General features: G+C 39.6%; 2 protein-coding genes across 6 annotated transcripts in view; one reads left to right on the plus strand and one right to left on the minus strand.

Annotated features, from left to right (window-relative positions):
* LOC113995856 (centromere protein P) overlaps positions 1-22,156 on the minus strand; it is a 128,806-nt gene that overhangs the window by 56,334 nt on the left and 50,316 nt on the right. The gene's annotated exons all lie outside the window — the stretch shown is intronic.
* On the plus strand, positions 921-18,023 carry ASPN (asporin). Its single transcript, XM_027736159.2, has 8 exons — positions 921-1,060; positions 6,631-6,901; positions 8,744-8,856; positions 11,133-11,346; positions 11,698-11,808; positions 14,091-14,184; positions 15,546-15,684; positions 16,872-18,023. The coding sequence occupies exons 2-8, from the start codon at positions 6,655-6,657 to the stop codon at positions 17,067-17,069; spliced, it is 1,116 nt and encodes a 371-aa protein (XP_027591960.1). The 5' UTR covers positions 921-1,060; positions 6,631-6,654; the 3' UTR covers positions 17,070-18,023.

The following is a 22,156-nucleotide window of genomic DNA, read 5'->3' on the forward strand; positions in this document are numbered from 1 at the left end:
TTTTTTTTCCAAAGCAAGACCAGACTTTTAACATAGAAAGGAGCTAATTAAAGAAACAGATGAAGTCAGATGTGCATGGAACTGGATATAACGTATTGTGAATTTAAAGACACATCTGTTTCACTGCCTTTGAAACCTGCTGTAGGTAAACTCCATTAGTCAGGCATTTCTGAAGTTTACATACACAGGGCCTAGAAAAGGTAAACAAATAACCCAGTTTCTAAATACTGTGATGTGCACGTCAGCACAGCTTTGTAACAGCACAAATTCTCAAAGACTTGGGTTTAAGCCCACAACTTCAATCCTTATCACAGAACCCTGCAAATATTGTCTGTATGAGATAAAAGATATGCTTTATTTCCCATACACAAGAGACAGAAGTTGGCTATATTGACTAAAAAGTCTGATCCACAGTTTACGTTCTTGGATCACCCTCCCAGCCAGGCAGCTGTCAACTGAAAGCAGAGGTAAAATTTACACATAACTACACAATAAAGTCCTAATTTTCTAACTTTAGAAAGCTTTGGCAACATTCTGATCACTGCAGGCTACTGGTTTACTCTGCCACTGGCTGTGGTTTTATACTTTTACTCAAGTCACACTTTTTAAAGAATAATGGCTAACGAGATCATAAATAATTGTAATTCCACAGCAGGAATGACCTGAAATGGACCTCACTGTACTTCCAATGGCCTGATGTCAACTATTATTAAACTACAGGTTTTATAAAGTCTTCCACTAGACGTCTAGAGTTAAGCCAGAAGTTTTGGCTCCAATACAGGCAGTGATGAAAAACATATGAGTGGTAACAAGGCGTCTTAATATCATCCTTCAGTACTAAGATGGGCTAATCTGAGGCAGCACTTTACTCTGGTATCACCCACGGTGCCAGCAGGATCAAGGAGTTTGGAAGTGGACTTTTTCTTTTTATTTACTTTCCATTTCACAGAACTCAGGCTTACTTCCTTGTTCTCTATATTTTTTTAATATGAAATAACTGGACATATAGAGCTCAGGTGGATTATCACAGAGCTTCTGGAAGAACTCCCAAACTTGCAAGGTATGTCCACTTTGAATACCTATTTTATATAAATAGCAGTAAAGAGTTAAGCAACAGGTTGCTAGTCACTATGTGCAGATTAACAATGTCAGGTAATTTACAGTTAGAAATACCACTTTTTTTGATGGAACACAGGAAAATTTACTTTGCAGCTGAAATAATTCTGTGTGTACTACATCTGAGCTGCAAAACAAAACCAGCTACAGTGAGTTATTTAACTACTAAAGACTCGTCAGAAAGATGTTACAACTGACAATAACTTTTCTCAGTTATAACAATCTGTGAAAATCTACCCTACAATGACAGCAGTTCTTATAGTTATAACTCTGTGTTATCTTTCTGTAATTTGGTATTCAAGTTGGTGGGGGTTTTTAAGTACATATCAGCAAAGTAATTAAAAACAACCCACGGAAGAGTAAATTGTAGATGAACTACAACCTAAAAACGCTCATGGATCATAATCAGTAACAGGAGTCAAGCAGTTTTCCATAAAAAGTAAATACTCTGTAAACACCACTTATTTTGTAAACATCCAATTAATTATCACTACTTAACTGCAATATTGGACTATTTCTAGCAACAGAAACATTTCTTCTGTAATCTTACTAACAAAAAAACTTCCTCCTGTTTTTCTTAAGCAATTTAAGTAAATCAATGGAGTAGACAAAGAGTTAAACATAAACTCCTTTTATTTCTGGAATGGGACAATGACTAATAGAACCAGAACTATTTTTAAATATAGATTTCAAAACAGCAATGGTCTTGCCTTTCTTTGGACAAAATCTGTGCACAGAGCAATGATTTGTGTTATTAATGAACACAGGGACTTTTCCTTGCCTCTGCAAAGACCACCACTGGGTCATTTAAACATTTCCTTTTCAGAAACAATGACAGAGGAAACTGGTCTCCGAACACCGGTAACAGAAGAGATTTCTAAATATGACTTAGAGTCTTTTTAAGTCTTAAAATTCTATGTATTAACTCCTTGGTGTCATAACTGCTGAGACAACAAATGCCACATGCTGCAGGGCTGACACGTAACTCCCAAGGAATCCAGGTTTATTTGTTGTTGGGTTTTTTAATGCACTCATCCCACACTCAATACACAGCTCCTGTCCTCACAGGAAAGGTTTTTCTTCCCATAACTCATGAGTAGAATTTTCACATCACAGAAACTGTTGCAAACTTACGTGGGAATTTCCCACACAATCTCTCAAAGGTTTGAATCATGTGAAGTTATCCTGTGATACCACCTGCATTTAATTAGTTACACATTACAACCAAGAGCACGAAAAGTGCCTGAGTTCTACATGCTGTTTGGCAACAGGGGTTTGGGGAAAGATGACCACACTAGTGAGGATAAGTGTGTCCCAAGTGCTCAGTACAGTGATTTTAGGATTGTTACACATTTCAGGACAGCAAGTGAGCCTTCCAGTGTCTCTCCAGGTGAAGTGCAACTGTCCACATTCAGTCACCTCACCTCGGGGGAGCTCCTGTTCCAGTGGGAAGGTGCTACTCAGCAGCTTTTTGTGCTGAAGGATAAGTAGGATTGTGATAAAGAAGATGCAATGAAGCCTGAATCCACCCCAATCTTTCTCAACTCAATGCTCTGGGTTGTAAAAATCAGGAATGGACAAGGCCAAGCTTTGTTAGGCTTGTTGTATGTCAGGAATGGCTGTTCCTTTTTCCTCCTCTCTCTGTTTAAAGTTCCAGCCCCCTAAACTAGGCTGTTCCACCCATTCCTTTGTGTTGGCTCTGGTACTCCACACTCACTCTGTTCACCCACAAAGAACGTGCTGGGGTTTTTTTGGTGCTCACATGAGTTTTATGCCAGTTTAGTGAGTTCAGTCAGCTCAGTGAAGAGCCTGAGTGGAAGAGCTGGAGGTACCTGGGAGCAGAGTCACTCTCAAGTGACAGCAGGGGACCATTAGCACAGCTGTACCTGTACCTTCTGAAACAATATTTCATAAAATTCCCATGATAAAATAATGTAAGGATTTCCAGAAAGATCACCAGGATCTTGGATTTTAGGCTTTCATTTTCTTTTAATTCTCTTACTCCTGAAATTGAAGCATGCAGAAAGTTTGTGTAAGTTCTTTGAGATGAGCTGCAGAGTCAGAGCATTTCTACAGAGACATGTCAGCATCTGTTTACTGGGAATCTCAAAACTCCAGCCACGAAAAGATATTTTAAAAAACATTCATAAAACTCTGTTCTTTGGGAACCATTTTTTGGCAGTTCTTTGGTCAATGCAAACCTGGAGTCAAGCTTGATTATCCCCCCTAAGTACAAATCCAATAAGGATTTTCTAATGGCAGAATAGGAAGACAAAGCAAGGATTTTAACCCTTCCTTAAAAAACCCAAAACCAAACCAAAAACCCCACAACAACTTAGGCTTTCTTCTGCAAAGGGACTTGTTTTCAAGGGACCAATATGTGTCATCAGTGACATATTTCAACACTACTGTTCTAGAACTGTTTGTGAGCAACACATGTTTTTCAGGAGTTCAAATTGGCCACTACTCCAATCACAGCCTCAATCTTTTAATAGTTTGAAATCACGGTTTTTTGGATATCTGGAAGGAAATATGGAATCCATTTGCTACACATGCAAGCGTGGGAACAGATTTTTAAGTTGTTTCCTAAGACAACTTCCCAGCACCAGATCCAAAAGAGCATTTCAGGAACACACGCACAAGATTATCTTTTAGATACAGTAAAACGATACATCCAGTGCCTCTCACAAATAAAAGCCAGCAGGGGCCTGGAAAATAGATGTCCTGAGACATGATCACGCTATGAAGCTTGATATCCTCCATGTGGAAGTGGTACAACATCACTGAATAAAGCACAGGAATTTTGTCACTTAATACCAAAGCAGCCAAGGAAGAAAACCAGCCTGAGATCCCATCTGTGAAACCTCAGTCATCAAACCACTTTTCCAAGAACAAGGAGAACTTGGAAGTCTGAAAGTCTTCAAACTCACCTCCTAATTAACGGTATGACTAAAGTACTGAAGATTTTAACTGTTTTGTGAAGCTGAAAGGCAAGATTGGAAAGGCCAAATGTCCCAAAGGTGTACAGCCAGGAGTGACCACAATTCTCTTGAAAGGGGGTTCCACACCTTCTCCCCAGCACTGTCTGTATTCAAAGACTCTTTCAAGGGCACACACATTGTATGGGATTGCAAGAACCACCACCAAATTCTTTCTAGGAGCATTGAAAGAGAATGTTATTTTGAATATTCAGGAAAATATACGGGAAAAACACATGTGAAGATTCTTTCAGGAGATTGGTAAATCAGTAAAAGTACAGGCAGGGTGGATATTATGGAAATATCAAACTTACAGTTATATGTTGCTTACCTGCAAGTTACAAAGTATATTGTGCTTGTTTTCAGACACATATTTGGGGGAAAGAAGTCACGGCATTCTTTTTATGTAATCTGAACACTTATCTTTTTTCTTTTTAAACATCCTCAAACAGACACAGTTACAGCAGCAGCAATGTATGCAGTGCACTGCATTTAATGCTGTTACAAACCATACCCAAGGAACAGCGAAAGGCCTTGCACAGAAGAAAGCAATACAACCAAAACCTCAGAACTTTGAATAAGCCAAGTCAACACTCCTGCACCAGCACACTCCTTCTCCTGCAATTGAGGACCAATGACAAAACACCCACATAAAGCCATTTTTCAGCTATAAATAGATCATCAAGTATTTCATTAGGTGATCAGACAAGAATTGACATCCTTTTAGTATTTCCCTAAAGAGGTCTATGATAGTTTAAACACAAAAATTTTTAAAAACAGGATATACACATTAAAATTTACAGCAGCCCCTCTTGGTTTGTGGAGCATGATGTTAGATCCAAATGACTTCTGGAATTGGGCTTTGGAGGGAAACAATGTCAAGCTGAGGGCTGAATCTACAGCATTTTCTCAGAGTTGCAAAACATCCTGTGGCAATTCTTCCTATCTCCATTTTCCCCTAGAGTAGGAGCATTTGGTCAAGAAAATCATCTTCAGAATAAAACCAGAGTATGTAGAAAATACCTATACCCCAAAAAATCAGTACCTTTGAACTACTGATCATCATTCCTCAGGTAATGCACTACACTGCAGTTAAGGACCGGGCTCCTGGTGTTCCCAGTAAGTGTGCCTGGAATAAACCTGGTAAAATTAGAACTGGGAGAAGCAGAAGGAAGTTGAATAAATAGCTGGACTGGGTCAGAGGTCATTTGGTTTGTTCAGCCTGGAAGAGACTGAGGGCAGAGCTCACGGGGCTTTTCACCATCCTCCCAAGGGGCAGCACTGATCTGCTGTGTGTGGTGACCAGCGACAGGGAACGGCTGGAGCTGTGTCAGGGCAGGGACAGGTTGGATCTCAGGGAAAGGTTCTTCCCCCAGAGGCTGGTTGGCACTGCCCAGGCTCCCCAGGGCAGTGGGCACAGCCCCAAGGCTGCCAGAGCTCCAGGAGGGTTTGGACAATGCTCTGAGGGACAGGGTGGGATTGTTGGGGTGTCCTGTGCAGGGTCAGGAGTTGGACTCGATGATCCTCCCTTCCAACTCTATTCTATGATTGCCTATTTTTCTAAAGACAAACGTATTTTTAAGTCCTTTGTGACTTGTGCATTCTTCTCAAGAACATGAGGAAAAAATTGTAGCTGTCTGACGTGGGGTTTTCCACTTGGAAGGTGCCTTAACTGATCCAAGAAGAAATACTTTACTCAGAGAGAGTGGTGGGACCCTGGCACAGGTTGCCCAGAGAAGCTGTGGCTGCCCCATCCCTGGAAGTGTCCAAGGTCGGGTTGGACGGGGCTTGGAGCAACCTGGAATAGTGGAAGGTGTCCCTGCCCATGGCAGGGAGTGGAACTGGAGGATCTTTCAGGTCCCCTCCAACACAAACCACTTTGTGATTCCAGGATTCTGTGAAATGTGCTGCAAGCAGAGGTGAACTTCTATCAATGGAAATAATAAACAAATGACTGGAACATGGGAAAAGTTGTTGTCAAGAGTGAAAACACTGTTTTCCCAGATTAGAATAGAAAGAGTTTAATTAGAAGTGTTTAGGGAGTCGAATACCAAGTGTTTAGGAAGTGTCTTGCTGAGTGCATTTTATGCATTGGTAATCAAGTATTTCTCAGTTTTACAAGCAATATAACATATGCCCATGTACCACATTAAAAATGCTTTTTCATCAAGAAGAAATAGGATTTATTTCATTCTGAGTTCTGGTAAAGTGTACTACAAAAATTACACCTCAAAGATTGAAGTAAATGATGATATTATTTGTAAAACTCAACTAAAAACTTTGATATTACATTAATCTCTAATAAATTTAACTTAATATTACTGCATGTAATTTTATGGTGATAATTCATATTTTAAAGACTATTTTTATATTCTTCATCCCTCATACACTAATTAAACTTCAACGTTCACGAGAGACCGTTTTTCAGGACCAGAGACTGCAGCGAGTGAAGTAAATAGGTCAATACCTCTATTTGCTCTTTCATATTCACTAACTCTCGTGGGTTTTTGTTTGTTTGTTTACCTTCCTTTTCCAGAGTGGTTGTCCTGATTAAGAAGATATGAAAGAATACACACTCCTTCTCTTTTTGGCTTTGTGCTCTGCCAAATCTCTCACTGGTCCTTCCTATTTCACACTAAAGAACATGATGCTCCAAGACATGGAAGACGAGGACGATGACGACGATGACGACAATTCCCTATTTCCAACCACTGAACCCATTATGCCACTAATTCCTTTTGATCTGTTCCCAACATGCCCCTTTGGATGCCAGTGCTATGTCAGGGTTGTCCACTGCTCTGACCTAGGTAAGAATGAATTTGTGTCTGTTCTCCTCTGGACTCTCCTTTTGAGGATTTGTCTTTGAAAAGATGAATTCTACAGCTCCATAAATTGCACACATTCATGTATTCCTGTATTAGTCATTTTCAAAAGGAGTTTAACATGTTTTCCATTAGGATTGCAAACCATACCTAATTTGTGTCCAGCACTTTTTGCAACATGAATGTTTTCCCAATCCACGTTTGCCAGTTTAGAAAACTAAAAAGCTGCTACAGCCACTTTCCATTAGCAATGACTTCTATGGACAACAACATGGAATGGAAAGGCATTTAGAATATGTAACAAATAACTGTAAAAGTGTTTAACTGAACACTGATCAGGGTAAGTACATAATAACCTGCACAGCTTTTTATCCACTAAGAGAACAATCACAGAACGGGAAAACACTTCCATTTACATTTTATATTACACTTTCTACTGGTTTTTTTACTTGCATGATGTTCTATCCAAACAGGGGAGCACAAGCATTTGCTGTGTATTTTGTTTGAAACAGATTAACTATTGGTCCCCTCTCTCAAAAAAGAAGCATTTCATTCATAACTACAAAGCAACGGGTCAAATGACAAGAAAACAAATTAAAACAAACCACAAGGACATTTAATGTCCCACATAAGTGGGACACAAACTTCACTCAAGTGCTCATCACTGGTAACACTTTAGCCAAAGGCAAAGCTGCTCCTGTCACTGCTGCAGGTACATCCCAGTCCCTAACTAGGAATTCATTATTAATTGTTCCAATTTGAATTAGTGCTCATTGAAGTTTTCTCATGACTCAAGGCAATCATGGCCTGTGGTCCTGCCACGAGCACAGGGACAATGCCATTTGTTCTCACTGCAGCCCTGCCACCATCCCAAACGCCACCCTGGACTGCTCATGGCTCACAAACATTGAGTCCAGACAGAAACTGCTGGGTTTTTTTAAATGTGTCATTATTAAGGAATCCAAATAAACTTTTGCTGACAGCAGCAAATGGAGGTTATTGCATCTGGTCTGCAGATTGCAAACCACTTTACAGCTCACACATAGGAAAAAAACATATTAAGAGACTTCATCTTTAACTGCAACCTATTAATTATGGAATAATTGCTAATAAACGTCACAGCCTTTCGTGCATCAGCATTTCCACTGAAAAGGAAGTTACTACCCCTGCTAAGGCTTTTGTGCTGATTGAGGATCTCAGATGGCCTGAACTGCAGCGGGTTTGTAACTGAACAGAGAGCTGGGCTGGGGGATTTATACTGCTGGTAATGAAGGACTGGCAGTGGGGACCAGCCCTCGTCCACGTGTACCAAGAACACGTCTCTCAGCCCTGCCCTTCACTGGGTGGCTCCACAGGCAACCCCAGCACTGGGATGGATGGGGCAGTGCAGGGGTACAGAGGAGCTGCCCAGCACTGGGCACAAACCCCATAAAGCCACTGCCCTGGGCCCAACAGGGAACCAGTGCCCTGGAGCCTCTGAGGGCTCCTTTCTCCAGGGACTGAAGCAGTTTCCCTGCAGGACAACCTGTGCTCTGAGTTTATGTCCCAGCTGCAGAGAACCCACAAGGAGCACCCCCTCTTCAGGCTGTCATGGTCAGGGGCAGCAGCAGCTCCTCCCAGAACTATCCACACACGCCTGTGGTACATCCTTACATCATTAGTTCCTCCCGTTACCAAAAATTCCCTTCTACCCTTTGTTCTATGGTTGTTCCTATTTTCTTTCCCACCATAATCATCAACCATCTTACTGTGCTTCACTGTTTAGTAATTGATTTCTTTGGACTTGCATCCAGGCACATAATGGTTCTGTTTATGTCACTTCTATAGGTCTGACATCAATTCCTCGCAACATCCCACCAGATACTCGGATGATCGACCTCCAGAACAACAAAATTAAAGAGGTCAAGGAAAACGACCTCCAAGGACTCACATCACTCTATGTAAGCTGCTACTTCCCAAGGTGGAAATCTTATTTAGCAATCTGAAATATTCCCATACTTCCAAAATACAAATGGTATTTTCCTTCTCTAATAGTGGAGATAAAAATACAATCTAATGTCTGAGTATTTGACTATTCCCACATGGTGAGAAGCAAATATCTTCTGAGTTGTAAGAACTACTTTCTACAACACCCAGAAGATGTACCACATGCATCTCACCAAAAAGATTCTCAAGATTTTTCAGTCCTTAACATGCACACAAACATTCCTTACATTTTAAAGGCTGCAAGACAAGAGCTCCTTTTTTATCTGCTTAGCTGGAAAACACCAGAAGTTCTCACAGTAGAACTAGAATGATGCTTTCTGAGGGTATTTAAAAAACACAGAACATAAAATTAACACATACACCACTGAACAGAAAATGGACCAACACTGAATTACTGCAAAGTCAGGGGATTTACTACTAACTTTTTAACATGCTCACATATGCACAAAGAAACACTTTGAAACAAGTATCACTGGCAACTGATAAATCCAGATACTTACAGTACACAATGTTACTGTTTTATTATGAAAGAAAACAAGAGTCTCAGAGGACTGGAAAGTTAAATCTGCTTTAGAATATTTATTTCTATAACAAGTCACTCTAGATCCAGTACCAACAAATATTGACAACATTAAAATTTTCACTGTAAAAATGACAAATGCATCCCACGATTTACAGCAAACTAACAACAGTCTATTCCCCATTAGAAAGACACGAAACACACAATAAACTAACAGAAGGAACACTCCTAATACATTAAGGAAAAGTTCTTCCCTGTGAGGGTGGGGAGGCCCTGGCACAGGTTGCCCAGAGAAGCTGTGGCTGCCCCTGGATCCCTGGGAATGTCCAATCCCCCAGGTTGGAGGGGGTTTGGAGCAACCTGGGATAATGGAAGGTGTCCCTGCCCATGGCAGGGGGTGGGACTGGATGGGCTTTAAGGTCCCTTCCAACAAACCATTCTGGGATTCTGGGATTCCATAAACAAATCCTTTCAGTCCTATTTGGTTTCTGAGCAAGACGTGAAAATTTACCAGATCTAAATGTTTATGAATGAGCTTGTTAATTATTATGGTTTAAGCTAGGACAGGCAAGAGAAGAATCACATAAATTCATAGTTGGCAACAAAACATTTCCCATTCCCCCTGTCTCGTGGGTACAGAATGGCCTTCCCAAGGAAGGGGGGTTTATATTCTGTATAACAGATCTTACAGGAACTGACCTCTAAGGGCTGAGGAAGCCACTGGAACCCATCAGCCATCACCACATTACATATCAGTCACCACTTAATTATGTGATAACTGAGCTGCTTTGCTCCTTCTCCTCAGTTCATTTATGGCCAGGCTGAACAACATTTTCACTGAGATCAAAGTTTACTTTGTACAGCCTGGCTGAGTCCTGGAGTCTGCTTAGCAAAGGCACAGAGGGCAGCTGGGATTAGGAAGGAGCATTTCCTGTTTATTTCCTTAAACTAGGCTCATTTTTTTCTGGAAAAAAAGATTAATTCTGGTTTGCTCTACATTTTTCCCCCCCACAATTCCTGAGAGGAGATGAATTACCAACAGCTCCGAGAAGTAAAAAAGGAACAAAAATGAATATCTGAGTATGCAAATACAGGGATGTGATTTGACATGCAAATGATTTTGGATAACTCACGTTTTATTGTCTGTAGTAACTCATTACAAGTTCTCTGATAACACATAGCAAAGAACAAAAAACTGCCCCAAAAAGGACTAATCCATAGTACAGGAGAGACTTGAATTCACATAAGTGGGAAAATTATGGCAAATAACATATAAATTCACGTGTCATATAGAGACATGAACATCTAAGAAACACAGATTAAAAGCCTGACTTTTATTTTGCTGAGTTATCTTGAAATAAAAGATGAAGTTCTTAGTTTTGAGAATCTGCATTAAGGAACAACAAAGTATATAACCCCCTAAAATATTTGAATACAAACATATTCTTTTGCCAGTTCTTATGATCCATTGGCACCTTGTCAGCTCTGACTAGTTTTTCTCTACCTTCCAGATGATGCTCCAGCTTTCAGGTTCAATTTTGTTTTTCACAAGCAACTGAAATGCCCAAAGTGCTAAAGTTTGGTATGATGGAAAAATAAAATATTTTAAACTTAATTGCTAAATTATATCTCAAATTCATGACTTAAAATTTATAATCATAACTTTCCTATATAAAAAAATCTTTCTATTGCTCTTTTCATGTCTCCCAGGCACTGGCTTTGAACAACAATAAAATCTACAAGATCCATCCCAAAGCCTTTCAACCCACAAAGAGGCTCCGACGACTGTACTTGTCCCACAACCAGCTGACTGAGATTCCAACAAATCTGCCCAGAACGTTGGCAGAGCTCAGAATTCATGCTAACAAGGTCAAGAAAATCCCCAGGGATGTATTTAAAGGAATGAAGTCTCTGCATGTTTTAGGTAAGTCCAATTGAGCAGAACAGAAAATGTCTTTATCAAAAGTTTCTATAATATAGAATTTTCAGCCCAATGTACAGTTTCCTCTCAAAGAGATATCCAAGCTCTGGGAAATACCTTTCCCAATTTAAATTCTCTGTGAAGTTGCTACGTAAGTCAGGGTTTGGGTAACTCTGCAAGCCAAGTTAAACGAGTCAAACAGCCTGAATTCCCTGAGAGCTGTGACTGCCACCCCTCAGAAGAGGTAATCAAAGCCAAACATTAACTCGTGCTTAGAACATCAGAAGTCACAAATAAAATTAATTCACAAAATTCCTAAGCCATAAATGCTTTTCTTTTCCCCCCCTTGGACAGAAATGAGTGCAAATCCTCTGAACAATGATGGAATAGAGCCCGGGGCTTTTGAAGGAGTAAATATCTACCATATAAGAATTGCAGAAGCCAAGTTAACTTCAATTCCTAAAGGTAGGCTTTAGCTTTCCTATTTCACTTATACCAGTATATTCCTAAATAAAATGCTTTAATATCTATATGATTACTAAATTCATATATTCTGTTTTGTATTTTCATCAGTACCAAGCCACTTCCTATCTTATTTTTCTTTTTGAAGTTAGTATTTAATTCCGCATCCCAAAAGAGTGAATGCACAAACAGCACACACAGTGGACAACAGAGACTCCTCTCAGGAGAAACAGTGCAAAGAAATTCATAATAAGATGTGATTTCCCATCTTTCACACATCAGCCTCTCCAAAATCCTCACAAGGGAAGAATAAACCCCCTGATATGTGATCTGGGTCAGAAGGGATACAGAATTCCCACTTCCTTTATGGATTTAAAATGCAACTCCACGATTTCTAGCTTTAATCTTTAATGTTTCAAGTCACTCTGTAGCTCAGTTACGTTGTGCAGTAAACGTAACCTCCTTAATGCAAAATCCAACATGGCATTTTATACATCTTTTGATGGGGTTCTGCTAAGCCAAACTTAATATTAACATTTAGTTAAATTCAACACTCTTTCATACTAAAAAAAAATTAACTTGTGATTTGGAGGTAGCAATAAATTAAAACACTAACTTGACACATACAAAAAGGTAGCCTGAAGGAACTCAGTACAACACTCCACCTCCATTTTCTGCAGGTCAGTGGGGTATTTAACCAAACTAATATGATTTTCGACTACTCAGAACTACTAGTGAAGAGAAAAAGGGAGGAAACAAAGCATAACATCATGCCACATCATGCTTTAACTTACAGGGAAACCATATGTTAGCTCCTTATTTATTTCTCATAATTCAGATAAAGAACTTCTTCCTCATTAAATTTAATCTCTTCCTGTAGGTATATATATACGTGTGTGTGTGTGTGTGTAGAAGCATCCCTGTAGAAGTGAACACTAAAAAAAAAAACCTCCCAAACAAACAAAACCAACTGACCCCAATTGTTCAGATAACTTTAAGGTCAGAAACTACCTGGCTGCTCCCTAACACAAAAACACCCCAAAACATTCCTCCAGTATCATCATAATGCCATCTCCTATCACTTAGCACAAAAAAATCCCATAAAATTACTCCAATTTTGTCTTTGTTGTAGAGGAATCTCCTATAAGGGGAAACACAGCAGGAGGTCCAATATGTCTGTCAGATATATAAACAAATCAAACCCAAACTATTTCACAGTGAACTCATTCACCACAAGTGGAAACTAAGTCTGTACATCCTCCTGTCTGTAAGTATTATAATGGCAGGAAGATTTAAAAAAACGGAGCTTATAAAATGCACCCAAACTCTGCAATGGCCGGGGGGTGCTCTTCCCTCTTCCCGGTGTAACTGGGACACCAGCAGCACGTGGAGCTGTGAACTGGAACGCGAACTGGGAAAGAGCCCAAACAAAGGAACCCAGCCCCGAGAGTGCCAGCTGGAATTCCGGCAGGCTGGGAAGCAGGCCGGGAAGCAGCTCATTCCTCCGGCGCTGCGGGCAGCGGGAGCAGCGCTCGCCCAGCCCCCGAGGAGCGGGGATGGCTCGGGGTCGGCTGCCACCTAGACAGGGGCTGGAAAACTGAGCCCGAGAGCAGCACACAGGAATTCACGCCCGGGAGGATCTTCCTGGGCCTTCCCTAAAAAGATACGGTGGATTCACCACCTCCTGGTCCATTCATTGGCGGTTCGGAATGTGGAGGTATTGGAAATACAAAATATTGTGGCGTGGGAAAGAGCCAACCAAATATCTCATTCAGGGGAGAGGATTCCCAAAGATCCCTCCCAGATCGATCCCAGCAGCTGAAACTGCACAATTGTTACACCAGGGGCAAAAAATTACAGGTCTTCAAAAAGCTCTCCCTGGTTCCACAGGAGTAGGGGTTTGACTACCAGCCCTGAGGTAACTGCACAAAACATACAATTTACATCTTTGACAAGTTAACCAAAAATACTGAGAGCTGTCATAAAGGAAGCCAGGAAAAAAAAAAAAAACAAACAACAAATTCTGGAACTAAAATCTTAAAATTAGTATGTGCACTTTCACATCTTACTTTTTTCTTTTAAAGTTACTATTTTAAACCAAATTATGTTGATTTTTAATTACCATAGTAACACCTAATCCCCATTTCTTTGATGCAGACAACCTCCCCAAAATTCCTCACCCAATTCTAAACACAAAGGAAAGAAGCTGTTTGGAACATAATATATCTTCCAATAAAAAATTAATTGGCTCGTTTTCCTCACACTGTGCATTTATTTTCCATCAGATTTGCCCTCCAGTCTCCTGGAGCTTCATTTAGATGACAATAAGATCACAGCAATTGAACTTGAGGATTTTAACCGTTACAAAGACCTTCAAAGGTAACACTTCCATGCTTTTATTTGATAAAATGTCACACCTGGCAGCATCTCGATTTGAGACTTCTCTTGTTAATGGCAGAAAAGAGAATTAAAAGTTTTAAGTGTTTTAGTAAGAACTGCTGCAAGACCAAGCTTAAAAAACCAAACAAACCCAGAAACCACATTAGCCTTCTTATCACATGATTTCTGCCTACAGTTTGCAATAGAAAAGTAGGATAAGAACAGCAGCTGATTACAAAATATAACCATCTTAAATTCTTATAATTCTTATAAATTTATTCTCATAAATACAGTAGCTGGTAAAGGACACAGTTTGGTAACTGTTCCCAAATGTGATGGGGTTTAAGGAAAATGCCTGTTTCTGCGGAATGTATCCCTGATGTGGGACTAGAGAAGGGAGTTCTCTCTCTAAAGCTCAGATAAGACCTCTGAAAATACGGCTGAGCAGCTCTGCATTTGGGATTTGGTGACAGAAACTACTATCAAAGAAGAACTATTGAACTGCCTTCAGACAGCAAGTTCAGTTTGTGAATAAGCCGTGACAGAACAGAGAACAAGGGGATGGCAGGATGGGCAGAAAGGGGGATTCCACCTGGCCCCCACCTTTGGAATCTCCTTCCCAGCAATGCAGGCTGGAGTCTTACAGCAAAACAATCTAACTAAGGAAAACTTAAAGCAGGAAAGAAGGTGGTCCTGATTAGTCCAAATCTTCTTGTTTTAGACATAAGCTATATATATAAAAATACTTCCCTTACAAGACTTGCTATTTGGCTGTTTCTTAGAACAGCACTCTGTATTTCTGTACACTGGATTACTCTGTAATACTGTATTACAAAGTATACTACTGTATACTTTGTATATACCATATACTATATATATATACACTATATACTACTGTATACTTTGTATATACCATATACTATATATATATATATATATATATATATATATATATATATATATATATATACTATATACTACTGTATACTTTGTAGCTTTACTGCTTGATAGAAGGGTCTGATTTATTTCCCAGGCAGCTTGAATGATATTTACCATTTAAACTCTTGCCACTATAATTAGAAAAACTGCATGCAAAATTGAACAATTGCTCACGTCACACTGAGATCAGCTGAGAGCTAATCTCCTTAAAGTGGAGATTAAATTAAGAAGTAAAAAATATTTGGTGGCTCAGTTGTGTTTTTTTTTCCTATCAGAGGTAAGGTTTCATCATCCTCTCCCCGTTCTTTTCTTGCCCTATGTTTACTCCTGTGTACTTCAATCTTTAAAAATAAAGAATGCTCTCCAGTGCTGTTGTGAATCTCAATTAGTTTGTAATTAAATGTTCCTTGTACTATTTCTAGGCTGGGCCTTGGGAATAATAAAATCAAAGATGTGGAAAATGGAAGTTTTGCCAACATACCAAGTATCCGTGAAATCCACCTGGAGAAAAACAAGCTGAAGAAGGTTCCTCCTGGATTACCTGAACTGAGATACCTGCAGGTCAGACCTGAACTTAACAGAAAGCTCCAGTGATTCCAAGTTGTTTGACTTTCACTCTGCCACACTGATTAGGTCACAACCAAAAGGCATCATTAATTGCCACATATATTTGGATTTGACTCTCTTACCAGGGAAACCTAAAGTCACATATGCTTATTAAAGAAATAAATATAAAATCAAACAGCAGGAATATTTCCTAGGGGAAAAAAAAAAAAAAAAAGGACAACAACGTGCTACACCCAGAAAATGTTTCCAGAAAGTTTGTTACAGATTTATCATAGTTTCCATATTAGCAACCCAGAGTGGAAATTTTTCCACTCCCACACTGAAAAGTCTTAAATCCAAAGTAAACTATTTATAAGGATGAAATTGTGAGTTAAGATTTTAAAATTTGTATTCAGAACTAGATATGTTTGGCAAGAAAATACTTTCAAAACACAATTATTTCCTGAATTCTGGAATAGCAATTAAATTCGTATCTATTTTATAAGATGACATATACCTTGGGATCCTGAGCAGAACAAAGCTTGGGGACACATGAAGAGATGCACAAGTGACAGAGCACACAATAAGCTATTTGGCAAAAGCTTTTCTCTCTGAATTTCATTTCTTTGTGCTTCTCATATAACTTACAAGTAAAGAAAAATACCTTTAGATAGATAGAGATGAATATACATATATATATATATATAAACAACCAATGCAAATATCAACTTACAATGTAATGTAAACTTAGATATACAAGGAATTATTTTGTCACTGTACATTATTTCACTTAAACTCTAAACTTTACTATTACAAGCCCTTGTATTTACTAATTTAAGCTACATCAGCATTGGACTGACCTGTTCCTATAACTATACCAACGAATCTCTCCAAGGGCTCGAGACTACATCATTAGATCTATTAAATCCCTGAAGATTTGGGAGAATATAATACTGCATCATCATAATTCTTACTACAAAAGAACATAAAATCGCACTTTAGCACAAAGTTCCCTAAGAATAGAATCCAATTACTCTGAGAACACACTGATAGAATTCCAACGACTTTTCTTTGTGGGAGAGACAGGAGGAAGGTTTTTAAAAAACCTTTAACGTGGATTTTTAACTCGTGTTACTCCCAAGTGATCTGCCAGCCAGAGATGCCATTTGCACACTAACAACTGCCTCTGCTGCTCCCTGCAGGTGGTGTTCCTGCATTCCAACCACATCGCCAAGCTGGGAGTGAACGATTTCTGCCCGACGGGCCGCAGGAAGAAGAAGGCTCTGTACAGCGGCATCAGCCTCTTCAACAACCCCGTCAAGTACTGGCAGGTCCAGCCCTCCACCTTCCGCTGCATCTTAGCCAGGAACAGCGTCCAGCTGGGCAACTTCCTCAAGTGACCCCCAGCCCCTCACTGCAAACAGCAACTTGGCCAAAGCAGTTCTACAATACTTGAAATTCGCAGCAAAAATGCCGATTTTACACTATTTAACCGTTTACAAAGTATTTGCTATGTCCGAGGTAACTAATTAGAAATGGTATGTTAAGTAGGATCCATTGTATTATTTGACAATGTTCAACCTACATTTGAATAATTTAAACAGAAGTCTTTATACCTTACAGAAGAACTCTTGGAAGTGGAACTGGAAACTGTATTTGACGTTTCCTATTGTAGATATTAATTCTTTCCTTAAATCACATAGTTTTGACATATTCCTTCTTTCAAATAAATTCTAAAAATCACGTGGAAGTGACTTTTTCCACGGTAAGGACCTTTTCCTCTCCCAAAGTATTGTAAGAAAAATTGCAAAAAAAAATTATCAGACTTCAAGGACAACTTCTTGTGCCATTTTTGACAATGAGCAAAGATGCAATAAAAAGATATGGTATCATCAGGTCGCTGTCTCTAAGCTAGAATATATTTTTATAATCTATTAAGTGAGATAAAGGCAGGTTTCACATAATGAACAGACAAAAAGCCTTTAAAAGTTTTTGATAATTTTCTCTTGCAACTTCAAGAGGAAAATGTCCTTCAGTGTTTTACTATTCACAGAATTTGATGCAGTCCGAATATTAAAAAGTAGGATTCAAGATTTATGATATGCTTCAAGCTTAATAGGAATGACTATTAAACTCCCTTTAGGCCAGCACAAACATTTTCTTTTATCTATAACAACTGTAATCGTGTTTTTCAGTTTAGTTTCTCCTCTTCCATATTCTGACACCACACGGGTTTAGAATCCCTCCCAATGTAAGTCCCTTACAAGTGCCGACCACAAGCAGCTGGAACTCACTGCCCTGACCCTCCTGTGCAGGGCAGCCACAGAATTCTCAATACTGACAGTACTGTATAAAAGGGATATTTTATATATTTAGTGTATATTTGCTATTGGGATTCAAAATAAATTAAATAAACTTATAGAATACCGGCATTTGTGTAATCGATCCCATGGCAGCTCACGGCAAAACATTCAGAGGTTGTGACAAAGCACCTTCCTGACTCTTCCCTGGACACTTCCTCTGGTCTTCCTTTTCCCAAATCTACATACCTTGCAGATCATTTATCCCTGCTCTTCTGCACAAAGTTAAAAATCCAGTACTGTATTTGAAGCAGTTATGGGAAATGGCACAGACTAGTTGTAGAAGAAAATACTGCAGAGAAATGAATCATTTCCCCATCTCTCAAGCCTTTTACCACCTTCCTAAACACATTACACAATAAACATCAAGTCTAATATCTGATTTTTTTTTCCATCTGCTTGGTCTCCTTCTTTTCATATTTTGTTAACACCACTAAGCTGTTGAGACCCAAAGCCATGTGCAGAGGGGAGGGAGGGCACACCAGGGGGGGCTTTCACTGAGGAACAATTTTTGCAAACAGAAATTCTGTACATCACCTCAAGGCAGAATAAAAACAAAACACTAAACAAAACACAACCCCCTGAATCCGAAGATCACCAAGAATCCTTCCATTCCTGCCTTCTGGAGACGTTTCTAAGGAGTGCATTTCCTAGCAAATACCAACCTTAACAGGCCACCTGCCTTACCACAAAACCAGCTCCTAACCCCAGAGAGACAAGGCTTTGGCAACAACAACCAACTGTGCAAGGAGAAAGTGAGGGTTTGAAATAAATGCCCTCTCTTATCTAACTAAAAAATTGAAATCCTTAATGTCCCACAAGAGGTTCACTGCTTACAAAGTTTACTATCAAAGAAGCAAATAAAGGATGAGGCAGAAAATTTGTAGGTAACCAGAGACTAACCAAGAGCCAGAAAGGATCTGAGTGACTTCCACAGGAGAAGAGTGGCCAAGTAGCAACATGGCAGCAAAAGGAAACCCTAAAGAAGGTGAAGAAGGAAAAATGGACGAAAATTTCCAAATTTTTATTTACTTTGTAGAGCACTAAGTTAATGGTTTTCACCTTGAATAAGTGGGACTTCAGTCAAATCTTCAGTTGAAAGCACAAAGAGCAAGTACAGTGAAAGTAAATAGAATAGATAAGAGAAAAATCATTACATTTATATGGATTTCTGGTTTAAATGTATTCTTTAAACAGTCATGCTATACTAGTTATATCATTTCAGCAATGACAGCACAAACAGAAAAAGTGGTTCAAATTCTGTAGCTTTACTGAAAGAATAAGCTCACAGTGTCACATAGTGCCTTATTCTACACTAATTCAATAACAAGGTTTAAAAACAACAGAGAAAGTAAACAATTCCTTATCTACTTGGGGTTTATGCAATAACAGGAACCTGTAACCAAGTGCTTTGTAAACCTGTGAATCCTTTCAGTCACTCTTTTAAGAGCTTCACCCAATTTTAGGTCCACTGCTGAAGTCCCAGGATAAGGAGAAAACTATGGGAAAATGCAGCAAAGTGCTAAGAGGTAGAAGACCACATAGTCTTGACCTTATCCTTCCAAATCCTCAAAAACTCTCCAGCCTTCTCACTCTTCCCTTTTCACGTGCCTTTGGACTGAGAAACCCTTCCTAAGTCAGCGTCCATGGACACAGATAACATTCATCCAAGGAACTGCAACTCTACTTTGAAGATACTACTCCTGCCCTCACACTTAATAAATCATCTCCAAAGGATTTTATCAGCTGCTCAGCTTTGCACCATCCTCAGGGCAAATTCAGCCAGCTTGGAAGTTTAAAAAATTTCATCTGTGACTTAAAGTACATTGGCAATTCCGCATTTCAGCAGGGAAGGATCAAGTGGTTCATCTTGACTGTCTCCTGTAGGAATAATTTTCAAAGAAAAACAGTAATTTCTTATATCCCATCATAAACTGATAGGATGTCTGTCACTTATGAGAAAAAAAAATATGTTCAATGCCCCTCCACTATTTTTAGCTATCACTCCTCAGCTGGTATTTGTGGGTAATAATCAATAATTTACACCCCTTGCAACTTTGGCATCCTTTAGCATAGACCCACGTGGGTGGCACAATGACACACAAACACTGCAGTATAAAATGCACCTTGCAGAGTCCCAGCAGTGGTTTCTGAACATGGACAGCAAAGCAATTAACAGAAGAGTAATTAACTAATGATAACACACTGGAGTTCAATGGTCTTTCCACAGAACAAGGCACTTCAGTATCAGCAGATGGGGAGAAACTCTCAAGAAATCAACTCCACCTTTACATTCTCCACAAATGTTACAGGAAAAGGAAAGAAGGAGAAAAAGAGATTTGTTATAAACCCTTCTAACAGTCTTCTCTCATTACTTATTCCTTGTACAAGCAACTACATTCCTCTAATAAAAAAAATATTAGTATCTATTCCTTCTAAGCTTTTAAAATTTGAATGGGCTTCTCTCTTCTGCAAACCTGCCAGGTCCCGACAGGACAGTGAACAAATCTGACCAGAGGATGGCAGCCTGTCGTTACCAATAGAAGGGAAAGGCATCCTAAAGAATAATTAACAGACTGTTACTGCACAGTGAGAGTCCACCAAACACCACCAATACCAGTTTGAGTACTAAAGTACTATTTGAGCACTTCTAAACACTGATTTCTATGTCTTGCTCTACACCACTAATTTACCAAGGGATTAATTAATCTGATCTTTTCAAGTCTTCTCCCTCTCTCTTTGCTCAGTATCAACATACTTAATGCAGTACCTCAAACACAGCAACACAAGGAATAATGCAGCATTAGAAGACATAAAACAGCAAACCTAATAAGGTACAGAAAGCTTCAAAAATAGAAGATACTATTAAATCATGATTTCAACTTGTACCATCAGCTCTGGCAAGCACATACCATGTAAATCAAAACATACATTAAATAAAACAGGATTTCTTTCATATTCACATTGAAAAGCCAAACAAACCAAACCAAAACTTTGACACATCACACCACTTTAGTTTGAGATGTTTGCTCTGCAAGAAAGACATTTAGAGAGAATAATTTTGTAAATATACCTATGCCATGCAACCCTCAATCACTCATCACAAAATCTGATTCCACCAATTCCATAAGTTTGATATATGGGTTCAGAATCAACTGGTTGTCCACACACTAATGAATGAAATCAACAGATTATTTAATTGCTTTCTCTTGCTGCTGAACAAGTTAAAGAAGATGAAAAATTGGGTTTTTTGTTTCCTTTTTCCAGTATTACCAGTGCATTTCTCCTCTGCCCAGCACAAGGCCTGCAGGAATGCAGTGAAGCAGGCAAACTGAATCCAAGTGCCCAGCACGCTCGGGAGGACAGGGCAGGTCACCCTCAGCGAGTTCACTGATGACACAAAGGTGGCAGGGGTGGGGACAGACCCTCTGGGGTTGTGCTGCTGGAGAAATGGGCAAGAGGAGCTCATGCAAAGAGAAGCCAGAGTCCTGCACCTAGGGAGGAATAACCCCAGGCACTAGTGAAAGCTGGATGGCTGGAAAGCAGCTTTGCAGGAAAGGACTTGGGGGTCCTGGGGGACAAGTTGAACGTGAGCCAGCAACGTGTCCTTGTGGCAAGACAGCCAAGACTATCCTGGGCTGCTTTAGAAGGATAAGGACAATCTCTTCATTCCCAGGGTTGCTGTCCCTACGTTATTCCATGAACAAATGCTGGATTCCTACGGATTTGAGTCGTAGGAGCCTCAGGTTCCTCCAGCTGGTCTGTACCTCACACCAAACCACTTGTGTGGCTGCAAGAGGTTCCTCAACAGCTCTGCTCCCTCTTCCCAGCTGGCTGCTCACTCCAAGCAGGAGGGTTTGTAACTGTCCCTTCCTCAGCTGAAGGACCTCTCTGGAGCACTTTCCTCTGCCCAGCTGCTATTTTTCACAAGTTAATTACAAGGACATAAATATTTCCCTCTATACTGTGTCAAATTCAGTTATAATTGGCAGTGAGGATCAAAAAATATCAAGTGAAATAAGTGACAAAAAAAAGGATTCCTGTCTTTAAGAAACCAAGAAGGGAAAGTCTAGCTATTTTAAACATAGCAGAAACTGCAAAAATGTTTCACATGAGTATCCCATCAG

This window comes from Pipra filicauda, unplaced genomic scaffold, assembly GCF_003945595.2.
Source record: "Pipra filicauda isolate LSUMZ 115617 unplaced genomic scaffold, ASM394559v2 scaffold102_size2360937_pilon, whole genome shotgun sequence".
Lineage (NCBI taxonomy): Eukaryota > Metazoa > Chordata > Aves > Passeriformes > Pipridae > Pipra > Pipra filicauda.

What these genes read in the sequence shown, in the direction of transcription:
- ASPN (XM_027736159.2), top strand. Translation starts at nt 6,655, where the DNA reads ATGAAAGAATACACACTCCTTCTCTTTTTGGCTTTGTGCTCTGCCAAA. An exon ending in CGTTACAAAGACCTTCAAAG is followed by an intron (nt 14,185 to 15,545) that starts GTAACACTTCCA and finishes TACTATTTCTAG; the next exon opens with GCTGGGCCTTGGGAATAATA. An exon ending in CTGAACTGAGATACCTGCAG is followed by an intron (nt 15,685 to 16,871) that starts GTCAGACCTGAA and finishes TGCTCCCTGCAG; the next exon opens with GTGGTGTTCCTGCATTCCAA.